This window comes from Varroa jacobsoni, unplaced genomic scaffold (assembly GCF_002532875.2).
Source record: "Varroa jacobsoni isolate VJ856 unplaced genomic scaffold, vjacob_1.0 scaffold_981, whole genome shotgun sequence".
NCBI classification, from domain to species: Eukaryota; Metazoa; Arthropoda; class Arachnida; order Mesostigmata; family Varroidae; genus Varroa; species Varroa jacobsoni.
This window is the reverse complement of record NW_019213883.1, coordinates 10,425-27,633: the sequence shown is the minus strand read 5'-3', so window position 1 is coordinate 27,633 and position 17,209 is coordinate 10,425. Positions and strand designations below refer to the sequence as shown.

Genomic DNA, 17,209 nt, shown 5'->3' with positions numbered 1-17,209 from the left:
AGTGAACTATTTTATTCAGAGATAAATGAGCCGTTTGAATTTGCAGGCTGCTAGATGACCGCCTGTAATCCAGGTGTGTTTTCGCAGAAAGAACAGGACTTCAATTACATACAAATGAAATTTCACACAAATCTGACGTAATTTCAAGTTTTCTGATAAGATCCAATAGGTCTATGTATTAAGCGTTCTGCAATTTTTCCCAAATGGAGCAATAAACTTACATCAGGTTTTATGTGTAGAAAATAGAATCAATTGTACACATTCTCTGCGGATGTCGGAGAATGTTTACAGAAGTCGGAAGCTGTGTAAAGCTCAAGCAAACAAATGTTTCAAGCGTATAGAAGTCTATTAGAACGATATTGGTCCTGGAAAGCCTGCTACAGTGATCCTAGACAAACCTGTCGTGCTCCCCACGTTCTTCTTGACCGTTAGTTAATCGTTTATACTGTTCGACTCCACGGTTACCCACGGAGTAATACGAAGAAATTTTGAGAACTGCGTGACTCTGTCCGACGAAAAAGAGTGGAACCGCAACTAAGGAAATCCTGAGGCCTCCGTTACGACGACGCATCGACTCACACTCTATTGCTCTACAAGCGTCCTTGTCAAAAAAAAAAAAAGCTGGGGGTGCGTACTGCTTCAGCCCGTATTCACTGGACCGAATCCCCAGCGATATTTTCTTATTCTTCATACTAATAATAAGTCTAAAGGAAAAACTTTTTCACTCGGTAGAGAAATAACATAAGAGTTGCTAACCGAACAACCAAATTCGAAGTGTCTTGAGAAATGGAAAAAGTAGTTGCATAAATACGTTGCATCCTGTAGAGATTGACTTGAACTAGGACGATTAACTAAATAACTAGTAATCTGGAACAAACGAGCCATTTATTCTTGAACAAAAAGCTAGGTTGTGTTTGTGTGGGGTCTACGTTGAGTGGATGAGCTATGTACCAATCTGAAATAAGACGAAATGCAACGGTTACTTATAGAAAGACCAGCAAATAAGCTAGCAAGTGTGTGAAATGTTGGGCGATTAAGGTTGATTCACCATTCCATTGTAAGTTATTGAGTGATATAAATAGTGGCCATTGTAATTGCCGCTACGCTCTCTCTTTCAAATATATCAGCCTGTGCGGTTGTAGAGGCTAACAGTTTATTCGTCATTAAAAGTATAATAGTGAACATTGAATGGTATTGTACTAGGCGACAAAAACAGAACAGTCGTGAACATCACGTGTACCGTCTCTTTTCCTAATTGTTCATTCTTTACAGATAATTATGGTGCCCATCTCAGCTGTGGTGGCTTTAGTCCTGTTTTTGGCCTTCGTTCAATTAGCTGATACATACCCTTCAGGCGCTCCACCTAACACTTGCCTGACGCTTCTTCCGCACCACAGTGGAGATCCTCAATCCAAACCTTCACCTTACCGCATTGAAGTAAACTCCAGGGGCAATGAAGTTCAAAGTATGATTCTTTGTTTAAATACAGTATGTAACTTTTTAGACACTTGATGAAACGTATGTTTGTCGCACGAATATTTCTTCATAGCGAAACTTTTAGCGATTTTTCTCCAACGCAACAATTACGAGGAAATTTGAAGATGAAAGCCACCATTTTTAAATATGTAGAGATAAAGTATTTAGTCGAATTAGGTAATTTTCATATAAAACAAACACTCTTTCATTTGATATCAAGAGACTTCATTGAAGATGTTAGATGTAAGATGTTACACACAGGAGTAAACAAACGTTACTGGAAAGGATTGCTCTTCGCTCGAACACAGCTGGTAGCGGACGATCGATTAATTAGACCAAAAGGCCTAATCTGGCGACGACGTTAATCTCTAGTAGAAATTTACGCTTACGACTTTTTTGGCATCTAGATCCATACCTATCAGCATGCGGCGTAGAGGATAACACGAGGTTTATGATCTAATGGATTTAGTGCGTGGCTCCAACGCTGGTAGCTCTGGGAAACATACAACAGAAACTAGTTCTGTACAACAAATCTATACTGTGCATTGTGACCTAAAGTACGGCCTTTTTAGCAACGAAATAACACAGCATTGCGTTACAAATAGACATTAGTAGGCCAACATGGCCTCGGTAACGTGTTTGTCAAACTTTACAGTAATACCTAAATCACGAATTAGCTTCAATGTAAATCTCGGGGAGATTTTTAAAAGTTTGCGTAAAATCATGTTAAATAGATGATAAAAGTGTTCACTCAAGAGCTGATAATGACATTTCGTTGCGGCCATGTCGCGATGGTATCGCGTCACAGTTGCTTCCCGTCAAGGCGATCAAAGACACCATTTCATTTCATATTATTGTCATATGTTGCAGTTGTGCTTCTAGGAATAATCTCTTTGTATTATGTCCTGTGTCGTCCTTTCAACAATGCAAAGCAAGTCACATTGATTGATGCTCATTTTAATTTATTTAATACCTAAACGATGGTACGGATTGATTAGGATGCATATACCGAGCCAACCTTGAAGCACCAGACGATTAACCTTTATCGTATTATAACATTACTATTTTTAGTCATATCTTTCCGCGCTACACATATTCCAAGTTGAGAGCTCCATTTATAATATGTCATTAAATTTGGACGTATTATAAATAGAGGTTCGGAAATATTATTATAAGTATTCGCGCGGCTAAAAATTGTTCTTTCAGCAGAGATCGGACTCTAATAACGATGATTATGACATGTATTTAAAACTCTCTAATTTCGATCGCTTCGATCGAGCCGATGTAAGCCTTATATAGAGTCATAAAATATTTAATTATTCACCTAATATACGGTAGATAAAGTTATTTTTCTATAGAAATAGCTTAAATAAAAATGAATTAGGACAGTGTGAAATATGTCACTATTCGTATTAGCCTAAGGGACGCACTTGTTGAACCAACATAAAGTCTAATGCAATTTATTTACAGTCGACCTTGTAGGAAACGAGTCTTTTCGCGGTTTTCTCCTTAATGCTCGTCTCGCTTCGGATCATCAAACAGTCGTTCCTGGCACTTTTTCGTCGTCACTAGATCCTAACGCTAAAACTCTAGATTGTCTCGGAGAGCGCGCTGTGAGTAATTCTATCTGAGCGCTCGAATGAGCTTATCTCTGGTATAGGCATAATCGGTATACCTATAATTTTTGACTTTGAACATTGCTATCTCCTTCTATTATCAATATCATCGCACCAGCTCCAATATTTCAGTCTGGACTTACGCACGCGGACTCTAATGACAAGAGTGCCGTTCGTGCAGTGTGGACGCCTCCTGCAGGATTCAGTGGCCGTGTCATCTTTATGTGCGTATCTGTGCATGTACCTATCGTTGTTGCGTTTTAATTTTATATAAACGATATTAATCATGATTTCACAGAACACAAATAATGCTCGCTTCATCATTACCTTTTAAGCAATCAACGCTTCAAGTCTCATCGGTGACGGCATGCTAGTGAAGCACGAAAGGGTACATTTTCCTATAAATAGTTGAAATTCCATTTTGCTTTTAAGCCCACCAGCAATCATAGCAACTTAGCCACCAGGGCTTCTCATAACCGTAGCGTTTCTATTGCTTTACATTCTTTAGGGGTACGGTGGTGAAAACGTTTGACCAGTTCTGGTCAGACCTTAGGTCGTCTGAGGTTGCCGCGCATGGAAGTGGAGCACCTCGACAGAGACCGCGAATTCCAGACAGTGTATACGACAAGTGCGGGCGAAGTGAGGGGTGCTTTGGTTTGCCTGTCAACTGCATTGCTCAAAGAAAGTGTGATGTTGTGCTTGGGTATACGGAAGAACCCAGCTATGGGTAAGTGTGATGATAATGCTTAGCATATTATACGGTCAACCACTGGATGACCGTTTTTTATTACTCGAAACCTACAACTAAGGATTTTAAATCAATTTTACAGTTAGCAAAAATCGCTTGCTGTCCAAGATGTATCTATTTGGGGACATCATTGGTTACTAGTTCGAACTACAGCAAGTTCCTTTAGTTCCAATATATTTAAATATGTAATAAATAACGTTTCATATATCATATACTCGCTAATCTACGAATGATCGGATATATATTGCAGGATATGATAGGCGTTTGTCATGGCACGAAACGTTGACAAACGAAAGTGTAATCTTCACTTTGATAAGCAGTTGGGTACTGGCAAACATTGACATTTTTGGAAGTAGCATTATAGTTATAATGAAATATTCGGGCCTTTGAATGTGGGCGGCCGTATTATAAAATGCCTAAAGCCATGTCCATCGAAGGCCTTCCTTTTCGTGGTGTGTAAAGTATTCGTTTTTGACCCCAAAGATCTGATGACTTCAAGATTTGCATACATGTCGGTAACAAAATTAAATATTACGGACCAACTGTAAAAAGCATTCGATAATATATCAGAATGGTACCGGCAGAACAGCATGTTGATATCAGAGGAGAAGGTCTTCAAGTACGCAGTCGTATCATCCTTCGACACCATCTCGGCATGAATACTAAACGGTGTAATCTAGCTAGTAGTTAGCCGTTGCTAAGCTTAGATTCTGCCATCTATACAAGAAAAAGTGTGAAATATGCTATGAAGATAACAGACCTCTGCATTTACACGCTTAAAAACTTAGTTACACCGAAATTTTTGTGCACATTATTGCACAGTCGCCCCTTCTAAGCTAAAGATGTGTCTTGTGATACTATCATGGAAATGCGTATAAAGCAGACATTAAAATTTATGGTAGATTAGGCAAACTTGGACTCGGATCCTACTTTTTTATATTCATACGAATGATTTAGGAAGTAATGTGAGCATCAAATCGCACGAGATTAAGTATAAGTTATATCGCTCCCATTGAGCTAGTCGCAATAGTTATGTTCGATCTTTGCGTTTGAAAAACTATGCATATGAATAAGGTTAATTTGTCCACGTTACCAGGCGGCCTTGTTGTGATGACCATATTCAACCAATATTCAAGCTGCTCATTTAACCACGACGGTGTTTGGTTATCGTTCCGTATGGCTACCAAGTCAGTTAAAGATACTTACCTAAGTCTTACAAGCATCAAAACTGTCTAGTGGGAGTGTGTCCTAGATACCATACTGAAAGAGTGGTCGCAATCACTTGTTTACACAGAGTGAATAGCTAAAGGCGATAAAAATAAAATGCAAAGAAAAGCAAAAAAAGTTTGCAGATTTTATTGCTAGAAAGAGTGATATCAGTATTCTTAATATATTATCTTGTTCTTAATAATAACAGTTAAAACGTTCCATTATAAAATGTAACACAAGACGTGAAAGCTCAGGATGATGGTATATACAAATCTGTGATTTGCATGCCAGTTTTTGTGTATCATTATATTCAACGACAGTCAAAGGGCTTTATTAAAATGGCGATCGTTTGATGGTCTTCCACAGGTACTTTTTTCAAATGATATCGCTCGCTGGCACGAATAAGTACGTCGCTGCCGGACTTTCGTTTGACAATTTGATGGGAGATGATGCCGTTGTCGAGTGCATTGACGTCAATGGAAGTCTTGACATTAGGTAGGTTATAGACAAGAGAAAATGTTAGATCATATAAAATACTGCTCGAAAGAAACTGATTAAAGGCACACCTACATGACTGTCCTAGATCAGGATGGCAGGCCCTTCAACTAATTTTTGTTTGAGTTTCACAAGTCTTTCGCTTTCTTTTAAGGGAGCACCATAGCAATTCTATTACAATGTTGTTTAAACAAATATCTGTAATCTCTTAAAAGACATATGTTTAAATGACAAAAGAAGTGTCCACTTTCTAAGTTATTTCAATATTCTAACGATCTTATGTAACCATCAAAAAAAACGTAGCCACTGAAACGGCGATCGCTACGTTTGGCCGCAGTGAATAATAGATAGCTGCTAATTTGTAACCGGTTATGATAGCAAGTACTGGCCTGTAGGTTGCCAATCTCTGGCCAACAGCCTAGTTGTTCATAATATGATGGCCGCAACAAAGCCTATGCCCTACCAAACCTGTAGAAACGGCAAAGCCACAAGACCTTAAGGCCGCCCAGGTCTGTTTAGCTGATTCCAGCTTAACTGTGGAGGGTGGGGGACGAGACTATGAATGAAGAACCCACTAATCAGGTCAACGATAGGGACAGCCCCAGTATGAATAGCAACTCAAGTCATTGTTTGCATGCTCGGCGCCGAAAGTACAGCCACGAAGGACAGGTGGTTGACGAAAGAGGAAGGTCAGATGAATGGCGTATGGAGACAAGCGGTTATATAAGAAGTACGAAGTAGTCATACCCGGACCATGAAAACTTACGCAAAGGAGGTCACGTGGACCCATAACAACAACAGACGGAAGTGCGAGGCACCGTTAGAGGACTGTGGGGGCTGCAAGGACGTAATGGACATGAATGGCAAAGGACGTAGCCGCATGGAGGGCAATGCTGCATGTACGCAGCGTGACTAGTAGCTGTAACCGAGCTCAATGACCAAGAATGTTTACAAGAAATAGGTGCTAGTTCGGACGCGGTTAGGTTAGGTTAGGGAAGCCTTGGCCGGTAGGTAACACGATGTCAGTCTCCGGCCGATGGTTGATTCGTTCGCAATGCAAATATATATTGGGTTGTTGAAAAAATATTGACCGCTTTCAAGGCAAACTTGAGACAACTGTTTTCATACTTCGAAATAATATTATCATTATACTAATTCTTGGGCGGAAAATTTTTACGGTTGTTGGTGACGCAAGATCTGGCCTATACGGCAGATGCATTAAAGTATTTTAAATTATTTCGTGTTAGCTAAAAATGTATATGACCTCGCCCTTTGATAGTGGACGACCATGTCTTTTCTGTTTGCTTGTGCCGGTCGATTTGTTTCAATGCTTTCTTACAACCTCATTAGTTGTTGACGGTAAGAGTCCGCAACGATTATTATTCTAAGCGGTACAAATTCATACAGCACAATGCCTTTCCAATCACGTCAAACATATGGTATCACTTTTTTTGGCGTCAGTCCGGACTTTCTTACAGATTGTAGAGCACATATCACTATTTCTTTTTCGTTGGCATGTTAACGTTATATGCGATCCACTTTTTGTTACAGGTATTCAACCGTTCTAGAAATATTTAAGCTTCATTGGGTTTCAGTAAAGTCTCGCAGATGGAACTACGATCGACTATATTATTTAACATCTACTCGTGTGGCGGACGTCGGGTTTCTTTTATAGCAATTCTCCCTCAAACGGTTTAAAACTTGATGTTTAGTTCTTGGCGAAATCGCAGCTACTCACGTATCGCTCCTGTGCAGCTTTCGCAATCTTTAACTTTTCCGTCCTTGGTCGACCGCTCTGACGGGATTCTTTCATATCGAAATTTCCAAAACGAAAGCGACAGAATCGTCTTTGGGCTGTTTCTTCCGAACACTAACCAGCGTATTTTGTTTTGTATAAGACTGGACAGTACGTATGCGTTTTTGTTAATAAACTGCTAAAATAAAAATGGAATGTCACTCATTTTCAAGGCCCAAGTCCAAGGCATTCCAGTAATTTTAACGCATTTACTACTACTACCAAATTCCATATTTTAAATCACATCAACACTGGCCCATAACTTGAGATATATTTAATTTGTAAGTTTGTGAACGATAAATACCTTATTTTATATATGTTTATGCTTTATTTTTAAGACAGCTATTCCCGAGGAGCGTGTTTATTTGCAATAACCAGCATCCATCACCATTACAACTTTTATTTCGTAACGTAATAGTTCACTTAGGCTTGTTTAAGTTATACTCGAACAAAGCAGAAGTAACGATTTCGAGTACAAGTAGATACCCTCTTTAGCTTGATAAGGTTTCGCCCAGCATGGAAATAGATTAGCTAATAACTGAGCTTTGCTGAAAATCTAATAGTCATAAACTGTTGTGTGTAATGATGAGTTTGTTGCTTTGTTCTAGATATGTCCAGTAGCAGTTGAATGCATTCCCTATGAACAGTTGGCCAAAATTGTTTTTAACTTGAATGCGTCACCCTGTATATATCGAAATGGATTATTCTGGCTAGAGCTGCCTGATGAACGAACATTTTCAAATTGCAATGCCGATGACTCGAAACGATAATGGTGACTGAATGTAAATGTTTACGCAGGGAATCATTGAACAAAATCGTGGGCAAAAGGAAGGTCAATGAGGTACAGCCGTTATCGAACATCCAGAAGATCGCCCAAAGCTTGACTAATGGTGTGCACATATGCCAGTGGAGAAGACCATATGTCAGCACAGTAATGTCGCGCACGTATGATCTCAGAGATCGCTTTTACGTGCTTCTTGCTGTTGGTAGCGTGCGAGACGACGGCGGTAATACATTATCACAAGAGAATTTCACAAAACCTTGGTGGAACATTTTTTAACACAGTCATTTCGGTTTTGATAACGTTTACGACATGATTGATTAACGACTTGATGCAATCAATTCAATCGTATGATATTTTAAACAAGGGTTTTACACGATTGAAGTAGATCTGTTAAATTGATTGAGCACTTTCTAACCATTCGCAGAAAAACGTCACCACGATTCGGCAATTGCCTCCTCATCTGCCGTAGACTTTAGTGCGATTCGAGTGGAGCGAGGTGATAACGCACATGTATGGGTACAGGGCCACGCTACCCTCATGATCGTCGCGTGGCTGTTCACTGCGTCGTTGGGCATGATGCTTGCCAGACATTACAAGAACGTTTGGGAAAACAAGATGCCTTGTGGCGTTAAGATGTGGTTTGCTGTACGCAAATATATGTATATATATATCCATCCTGGTTAGATTAGTTGTATTCTTATTTAGCTATACCTGTGAAGGACCGAGTTTAAAAGTGCTTTTACAGCTACGTGGTATTATTTTGCGGTCCAATAAATAAAACAGGCTGATCCCAGCTCAAAGCTGAACTTCCGGGCAATAAATTTGTTCGTTGTTTGTAAGTAAGTAATAATAAAGTGCACTACAAATCGGCTGGCTTTAGTTGGGAAAAAAAACGTCTTCATTGGTCAAACTTGTTATCAAGCCAATGAATTCATCAACAAACAGATTTGTCGCCCTTAGGCTTTTTTTTACATATAGAAATTAATGAACATTTTATTAATTTTTATTATTTTAATTTTTTAATAATAATATGAAAAACATTAGCTCTACTATACAGATGATTTTAATCAGATAAGGTAATAATAGGACATCGCCACCTGCCATACCATTACTTCTTACGTGTCTGTTACGCGGTGTCTAAAATAGCAGCGCCGATCGAAAAGCACATTTTTTTTTATCTGTCTTGTTTTTCAGCTTTATTCATAACTAAATCATTTAAAAGCTAACAAAATATGCTGCGATGCACAAATAGTTAATAACTTCACTTTTAGAGCCGTTAGGTAGTCTGCCTTGTTCCTAATAGGACTCTCTAGAGTTAAGCAGAAGGCCCCTGCCGAGCTAGTAATAATATACACATGTGTTGTAATATATGTCGTGGGTCACTTGCATTGTGGCTATAAAGCTGATTTGATTATGTTTTTGGTTTAATTAATTGATCTTTTAACAACAAAGTGCCTATTGAGTAAGGCACAAAACGGTTGTTTACAAGTAAAAGATTAGACAGCATTCACGACTATAAAAGTCACAATCAATTTCATTTCGAGGGTATTGTGTCTTTTTATTTTAACGCATTTGACCTTTTTTCATAAAATACGCCTACGCCAAACTCTAATGGATTTTTGTGCAGATATAAGCTTATGTTATTTGGACAAATTGTGCACTATGCGTATTTACTTGTGCTCAGACTAAGGAAGCGCTAAGTAGTGCAGATCTTCTTTTTCTCATGAAAACCGAAAACGTTTCTAGTGCCATCGTGTGTTCATGGTGTTGACCTTGCTGCTGTCGTTGGCCGGAGTAGCGGTCATGTTCTATCGATTCGGAATCTTTACTCCAGAGACCGGATGGCATCCCATCTTCGGACTCATCTGCGTCGCTTTATGCATATGTCAACCAATCATGGCGTTGTTTCGTTGCCATCCTGGCACCAAACGTCGTCCACTCTTTAACTGGGTGCACTGGTTTGTTGGAAATACGGCGCAGATAACAGGAGGTACGTATGGTTTAGCTTGTCATAATGCATGAGACATGTATGTCCTTGTTCCGAATGCTTCAGCGTTTGCCAGATGTTTATTAATATAGGAACGATTCTATTTTTCCTCCTAGATTAATACCTGCTGTAAATATAAGACAAACAATTTGCAGTTATCGTACACGAGGTTTGCGCGGAGTGTTTTGAATTCGAAGGTTTCCTTTGCGATTGCTAATATTAGTCAACTGTTATGTTCTATTTTCAAATTACACTCTTCTGATACCCGCGGATACAATAGTAGAAAAGGGAACGCAATACCGTTAGGTCAAAATCTAATTATGATGAGAAAACTGCTGGTCATCAGAAGGATCGACAAGTAAAAGTAGCATATTTTGCCTTGCATCTACCTCCCATGTACAAGTTCCCTTGTACTTGGGAGGTAGAACTTGAACCAGTGAACATCCTGTGTAAATGTTTCCACTCTTTAGATCTTTTGTGTGTCGCAATCCTATTGCAGCAATTCGATAATATTGTACACCTAACCAAAGTGCACAAGCACTTATTTATTATAGTTTTAACCTGAAGGCTAAGGCGGTGGTAAGTATTTTCAGTCCTAACGGATTTTCTAATTAATTAGTTGAATACTTATGTGCAATATAACGACTGCCCTGGTTAAGGTCGAAATGTTCGTTTTTAATGCAACATTCACTCCCAATTTCTACGATAGTGGTGGCCATTTTCCTGGTAGTGGACCTCCCCAAGGCCGAGCTTCAGAACGTGCACTGGTTCATCTGGCTTATAGTCGCTTTCGTCGTCTTCCACGTCCTTGTCCATTTAATCTTACAGATACATGGATTCTCCGTTGACAAACGAGGTTTGTCTCTTGTGGGGTGATGTTTTATTTATGTATGAATCAATCGAAGCTTCATTTATGTATCAGCCAATGTACAAACAGTACTAGAATCACGATGAGGTCTAAAAAATTCTGAAGGCTACGTCTACACAGCTTGATTTAAATATTGAAGGCTGTTATCGCTTGATCTATTAATGTCATGTTCAGCGTAAGTGTTTATACATACTTGAGTAGATTACAACTAAGTTACATATGATAAGCTTAGGGCAATGTCTTTAGCGCTAAAAATTAGTAAAGCCGCAAGATTTTTACACATTTTTGGCAAAGTATAGGAATTTATCGAATAATGCGTTGTCCATTATTTTTCGATATTCTTGCCTATTTTCCGTTAACTTTAGATTTAACAGAGATACTATTTGTTCATATACCATTTTATGTACCTTTACTAGTACTAGTAGTAGGATAAAAGTACAAGTACTTTTATAAAAAGTATAATAGATTTGTGACGAAAAAAAAGCCGAGACTGTATAGATAAACCGGACTACCTTAGCCTATATTTACAGTTGATAAAATATATAAAATGTGTGTAAAAAAAAACAATCCGCATAGGCAGTCGTCGTGCATTTATTCATCAAAGAGATTCCTTAGGCTTTTTTTTTTCTTTTGGACTTACTAAATACCTACGTACCTGGAAAGAATTATAGCTTTTAACGATATTTTGCAGTACTCGTCTTCGGTTTTCAGTTAGCATATGCTTGTTTCGTTTGTAATTTGATTGTAGTATCTACGGTGCCGGATATCCAGCTGCAGACTATAGGCTTTAACAACACAACTGTGATGTCATCACCTGCAGCATTGGTCGAAACCAAGAACTCCCCGGGCAGCGACTTCCAACGATTCGTGCTTGGTATCTACATCATCGGATTACTTTTCATTGCCGGCGCTATGGTTGTCGTTATATGGCTAACAGGCTCCGATCTTTTGTAATTATATTATAGCGAGGATTACTCCCTCGTCAATGTATCTAACGCCCCCGCGACAGGACCTAAATGCAACTTTTGTACTCCAACGATGTGCCGCGCCATTTTCAAACCACAAATCAAATATGATATGATAATATTAATAAATCCGTTGTGGTGCTCGAGACGCTTAGTCTGTAACTTAAATGTTGTCCCAGATTTTGTTACGAACTTGCCTCGCCCTGGTTCACCTTCCTCTCGTTAAACACTTTTAGTTCAATTTATTCAAGTAATTATTTCGTATGAGCTATGCATACTCTCACGCAACCCTGTGATTAGACATACGTCTCCAATCGAACGCTCTAAGAGTACAGAACAACTTCCATAATGAAATATGACTAAATAATAACAAATATATAATTCGAGAATAACATTAGTACGGCCAAAATCCTGGTCAGCGTTAGTAGCTTATCTAAATCCGACTAGAATATGCTCAAAATGAATTGTCTAACGGATCTGCTTTAGCACCATTCATCATATTTTTTGTTAATGATATTTATTAGGGAAGTAAACATGACGATTACTTGTTAATTTCCAAAAAATAAACAAACAGACAAAAATTACAGCCTTCATCGCTACATACCACACATTTAAGTTAGCTACTCTTCGGTCGAACTGAAACCACCTAACCTACTACGAACACATTAAGGATTGCTCTATGTTAATAAAAAAAATCGTCTCGACTCTAGCTAGCTCAAGTATGTAATAAATATGCAATTAGGTGACGTTATCTTTCTTGTTGTCTCATATGCGTTGTATAGTCCCAAACAGAATAATATTACTAATAAAAAAAAACTAACAGCGTCGAGTATTTTCACAGAGTTTTTGCATATGTCGCTGTTATAGTTTAATAACGTTATATTTCGTGACAACGATTGTATAGTTTTCCGTTACAAAAATCAAAATATAATTCCGTTACAAAAAATAAAATCAACACCGCAGTGAATTTATTTCGGGTCGATTATCCGGACATTTGTTTCAGAGAAACAGAAATGTACTCCAACTTTACAGACAAGAGATCAACACAAATAAATTTTTAGCAGAGATTATTTTCTGTTGAGTTTTAGTTTATTAATATCAACCTCCTGATAAAAGAGGTAGATTAAGAGCATTTAATTGACTAACTAACATTGGGATCTGGTTGGTCTTAGGCAGTTCCCCATCCATTGATATTATCTGTATGGCTCTGCGAACAACACCGTTCTTTCTATTGTTCATACGTGCTGTAAAGTCCTTGCGATAAGAACGGCGTTCGAAAGCTGGAGAGACGCAAAAGGTCTAAAGAGCGAAGGAAATTAAGTATCAAGCCAACTGTCACATTTGACACACATGACGCAACAGCCATCTTCGTTGTCTTCAGGCTCAGTCTGGTTCATCCGAGGTTCAGGCAAGTTTACACTGAGTTTTATTGTGATGCGAAGTCAGTATGGGGAGCCTTCCTTTTGTAATAATTTGAAAAAGTATCATACGTGCGTTTCTCATTGTGTCAAAAGCTATGTAATGAACATCTTTATTCATAACCGAGGCACACGAAGCTGTTTCTCCCTTAATGATCCATTGGTTTGGGTCGGGATTTGGAACTCACTCGTTCACCCATTTAGTTAAGCGATCACACCCACTGAGCCATTATACTCCGACAAAGCTCGTTGCATAACTTCGCCTGTTCCTGCTAGCAGACGAAACGTTATCCGCCTCTTTTCGCTTTCCACGATTCTTCTTTTTTGACCGTAATCCTGTCTCAGAGTGCCGTTCTCAGGCGCGTTTTCCGTATTGAGAGGTCATGCTGTCTAACATGTCTCCTCCCGAGCTCTTTGCTTTTATGTCCCATCTCTTGCCTAAGCGGCCGGTGTGTTTCACAGCTAATGGGTGAGTTCCGCGTCATTTGTTCCTCCAGTGCATATGGGTTCACTGCTTTACCTTTACTTAGGCCTAGGTGTTTCAGGCCAAGGATGAAAGCACCGCTTTTGTGATATCGATATCAACACAAAACTAGCTACGGAATATCTAAGATGCAGCAACTGTTTCGCTCCGTGGTCTTGACGCCACATATTCGCAACAACCACTTTTCAGCTACCTACAGCCTGTTTTTTCATTCCCCCGCTGCCTAAAATTTGGCTGCGGTGATGATGTGCGGAAGAAGTGTCACTGAAGAATGGTCAGAGAAATGCCATTTTGGATTTGACATTACCTAAGAGATTAGCAACGAGCAAGCTTTTATATTGTTCTGTAGGACATCACCTTCATCTAAAAAAGTATGTGTATGAACTTGATAGAGTTTATGGAAGACTTGTTACAGGGGTTAGAGCCCCGTGCGGGGTCGGCAAAGAGTTTAGCAGATAAACCAACTTGCGATCTTCTTAACGAAGTTCTTAGCGACGTCTTAGTAACATATTGTATCAATGCTTTCTTAATAATATCAATATTACAATTATATGTTACTAAAATGGTACTGTTGTACTTTCTCTTCTTTCGCTTGGCTTCAAATAGTATTTGCGTCATGCTTAATGAGTATATATATACCAATGCAAGAAACGGCGTACGCTAGCCGAGAGGACCAGTTCACTGAGGAGGCCGGCGATGCGAACGTGCTCGGAGAGAGTGGCGCCGGGTCAAACGCCAAAGAACTGACAAACCATAGGCGCTGGTTCTATGACGTAATTGTCGGGCACGAGTACAGGGCACGAAAACAGACCATTAGCGGTATAACATATCGGTGCTTATGGGTTTTTCGGGTAGATAGCAATTTCTTTTACGGTACAGGACATTTTTCCTAAGAAAGGAACTACGCAATGAACGTGGTTAGAAGGCTTTCCTGCATATTTAAAGGTGGTGTCGTTAGTGTATATGATGACAGTGCATTTCACTGCATTCTTTATATCGTTAACCAAACACAAAATTATTACTGGGCATGCACTTAGAAAGACCTTTAATTCAAGGTTTTGCTTCTCTAGCGGCGTTGCCCCAACATCAATTGTGGACGCACAGGAATCACCGTGAAACTGAATCTGAGACGGCAAACTTCGAAAGCTGTACATCCGCTGGTGTACTACATCGAAAATGCGCTATGGGTCCTCAGCCATTAACGGTGCGCGGTTCAATCAACGTTGGTAGTCATTGGCAGAGTCCCGTCTTTCCATCAATCAAAATCAGTTTTGATTGAAAGAACTGTCTTTTTTTTTTTTTTTTAAACACAAAGATACCTGCTGTATCAATATTTTGTCGACGATTTTGTTTAATATAAAATGCATATTAATTGGGCGACACTGAGCAGAATCAACTGTAACTCCGTTTTTGCGGATCAGACCGATGCGGGTTGTCTTATTTCATTGGATAAGCGTAACATATTTTTTTCAAAAAAAGATTTACTGTCACAGAGATGGCAGACACGATGCCAGAGTGGGCGACATCCAACAATAATAATAATGACTGTTGAGTTTGTTGTGGTTACAATAACAACAAAAACATGTTTGATTGTATATACTTCTAAGCTCTGCTACGCTAGTTGATAAGTTGATCGCCCTTAGAATTCATAGGCACTTAGTGTCCTAAATATATAATCATCTAGAAAACAAATCCTTTCGTATTCAGTTTCAGCAGGCATAGAGTTTGCCAACCCGGCATTTTGAAAAGATCTTACCTCGAATCAATTTCACTACCCATTTAGATATAAAATACGCGATTTTTTTTTCTCTTAAATATCAGTTAGATTCATATAACCGTTCATAGTTTAACTACGTTCATCTCAATGATTTAAATAAAAGGGCATAATTGTTTCTGTTCTTAGCCTGAAAGACATATAATGGCATATTTTAAATGCGGATGCTACACCCATGGTCAAATCTATATGAGATCATGGCGTCCTTGTAGCACCCACTTGGCATTGAAACGCCCACATTATGCAAGAAATCTAAGCCGGAATCCTAATTTGAAATGTTTCATACAAAAAACTTTGAATCATTTTAACAATTTTGTTTGATTAAAATATACCGCCGTAAAGCCTGACAGCCCTGTCTGAAACGACACCACAGAGTTCACGAGCGTGTAGAATCTATATTTATTCGGCGTGTGCCATGAAAACATATAATCAATAACGAAGTCACAACACTGACATCAGTCTTAAAACTCCAAGATAATGCCGATAAGCGTATGTTTTATCGCCTTCAGAAGTCCCATCGTGTTTCCAAGTATTTTAATCTGCATCCTCAGCAATGGGATGAGGATGACACCTGCTGAAACAGCTAAAATCTTAGGGGTGTATTATATATGTTTACGTAAATATGTTTGAAGTATTAATAATGCAGAGCTGGAACATTTATCGCATACATCACAAGATGCTTAAATATCATCTGTGCACGATAACTGTCTTTTTTTTTTAAATAAAATAGAGATTACTTCACTTCATCTACATTCCGCGAGATTTGAGCTTCACATTATTCATCAGTACTATTCCTCAACTGAAAACTGACTCTGAGAACATTTGTCAATCCTTTTTAAATCACTAGGTGAATCGAGATTCATGTTCAGTGCTGTCTACTAGATTTTATCAGATCCACTGATCACGTAGGCACAAAGAAAATGATCGAGGAGAAACAGTAATACACCCTGATTTATATTAAAAACTGCTAGCCTTTCGTAACAGACATAACACACGCGATCTCAGCTGTTTCGAATTCAGTCTCGCGTCCTGAACGACGAACTATGTATTATCGATAATTGTTAAAATTTATTATAGCAGGATAGTATTACGTATGCTTGCTTCACTGCAATACCATTACTTGCCACAGTTAATAAGAAATGATCGTAATAATATTAGTAACCACGAGATTTAAAGCCTTTTCTCAATAGTAAGTACAAAATGACATGAGTTAACTCTAGAGAACCAGTCGAATCTTGCCCAAAGCGAGAAATTTTTCCATGCATTTGGTTAGCATAATATAAAGGAAGTGTTCTGCTTTAAGCTTCTAGACTTTCCTCAAACGCTTAATGCAGAACATTATAAAAGTTAACTAATTAAACTAAACAGTATAGTTGAAAAGAAAATATTTTTACCGATCAAACAAAATGCAAACAAAGACCCACAAGACCTGACTCTCGCAGAGCATTGATGACATCAGTTTTTGGAAGTTGAAATAGCTAAGGAATAAGTTTCCGACTACTACGTCAGTGATTCAGGGAATTCGCAAACTATCCGGTGAATAATAAACAACCATATATCATAGTCGTTTAATTCGATCGAAGTAACAAT

General features: G+C 38.7%; 1 protein-coding gene across 4 annotated transcripts in view; it reads left to right on the top strand.

Moving 5' to 3' along the window:
- The window catches only part of LOC111265534 (ferric reductase 1), a 38,127-nt gene extending 25,103 nt beyond the window's left edge, over window positions 1–13,024 (top strand). For 3 of the 4 annotated variants that reach the window (XM_022842301.2, XM_022842303.2, XM_022842302.2), the window contains 10 exons: window positions 1,273–1,465; window positions 2,947–3,089; window positions 3,225–3,316; window positions 3,601–3,819; window positions 5,416–5,544; window positions 8,138–8,346; window positions 8,548–8,768; window positions 9,870–10,113; window positions 10,820–10,966; window positions 11,727–13,024. In XM_022842301.2, the coding sequence (XP_022698036.1) occupies window positions 1,279–1,465; window positions 2,947–3,089; window positions 3,225–3,316; window positions 3,601–3,819; window positions 5,416–5,544; window positions 8,138–8,346; window positions 8,548–8,768; window positions 9,870–10,113; window positions 10,820–10,966; window positions 11,727–11,932 (1,797 nt within the window). In that variant the 5' untranslated portion in view covers window positions 1,273–1,278 and the 3' untranslated portion in view covers window positions 11,933–13,024. The remainder of the gene's footprint in view (window positions 1–1,272; window positions 1,466–2,946; window positions 3,090–3,224; window positions 3,317–3,600; window positions 3,820–5,415; window positions 5,545–8,137; window positions 8,347–8,547; window positions 8,769–9,869; window positions 10,114–10,819; window positions 10,967–11,726) is intronic. The other variant, XM_086970533.1, reaches the window with a different exon arrangement.
- The last annotated feature ends 4,185 nt before the right edge of the window (window positions 13,025–17,209 follow it).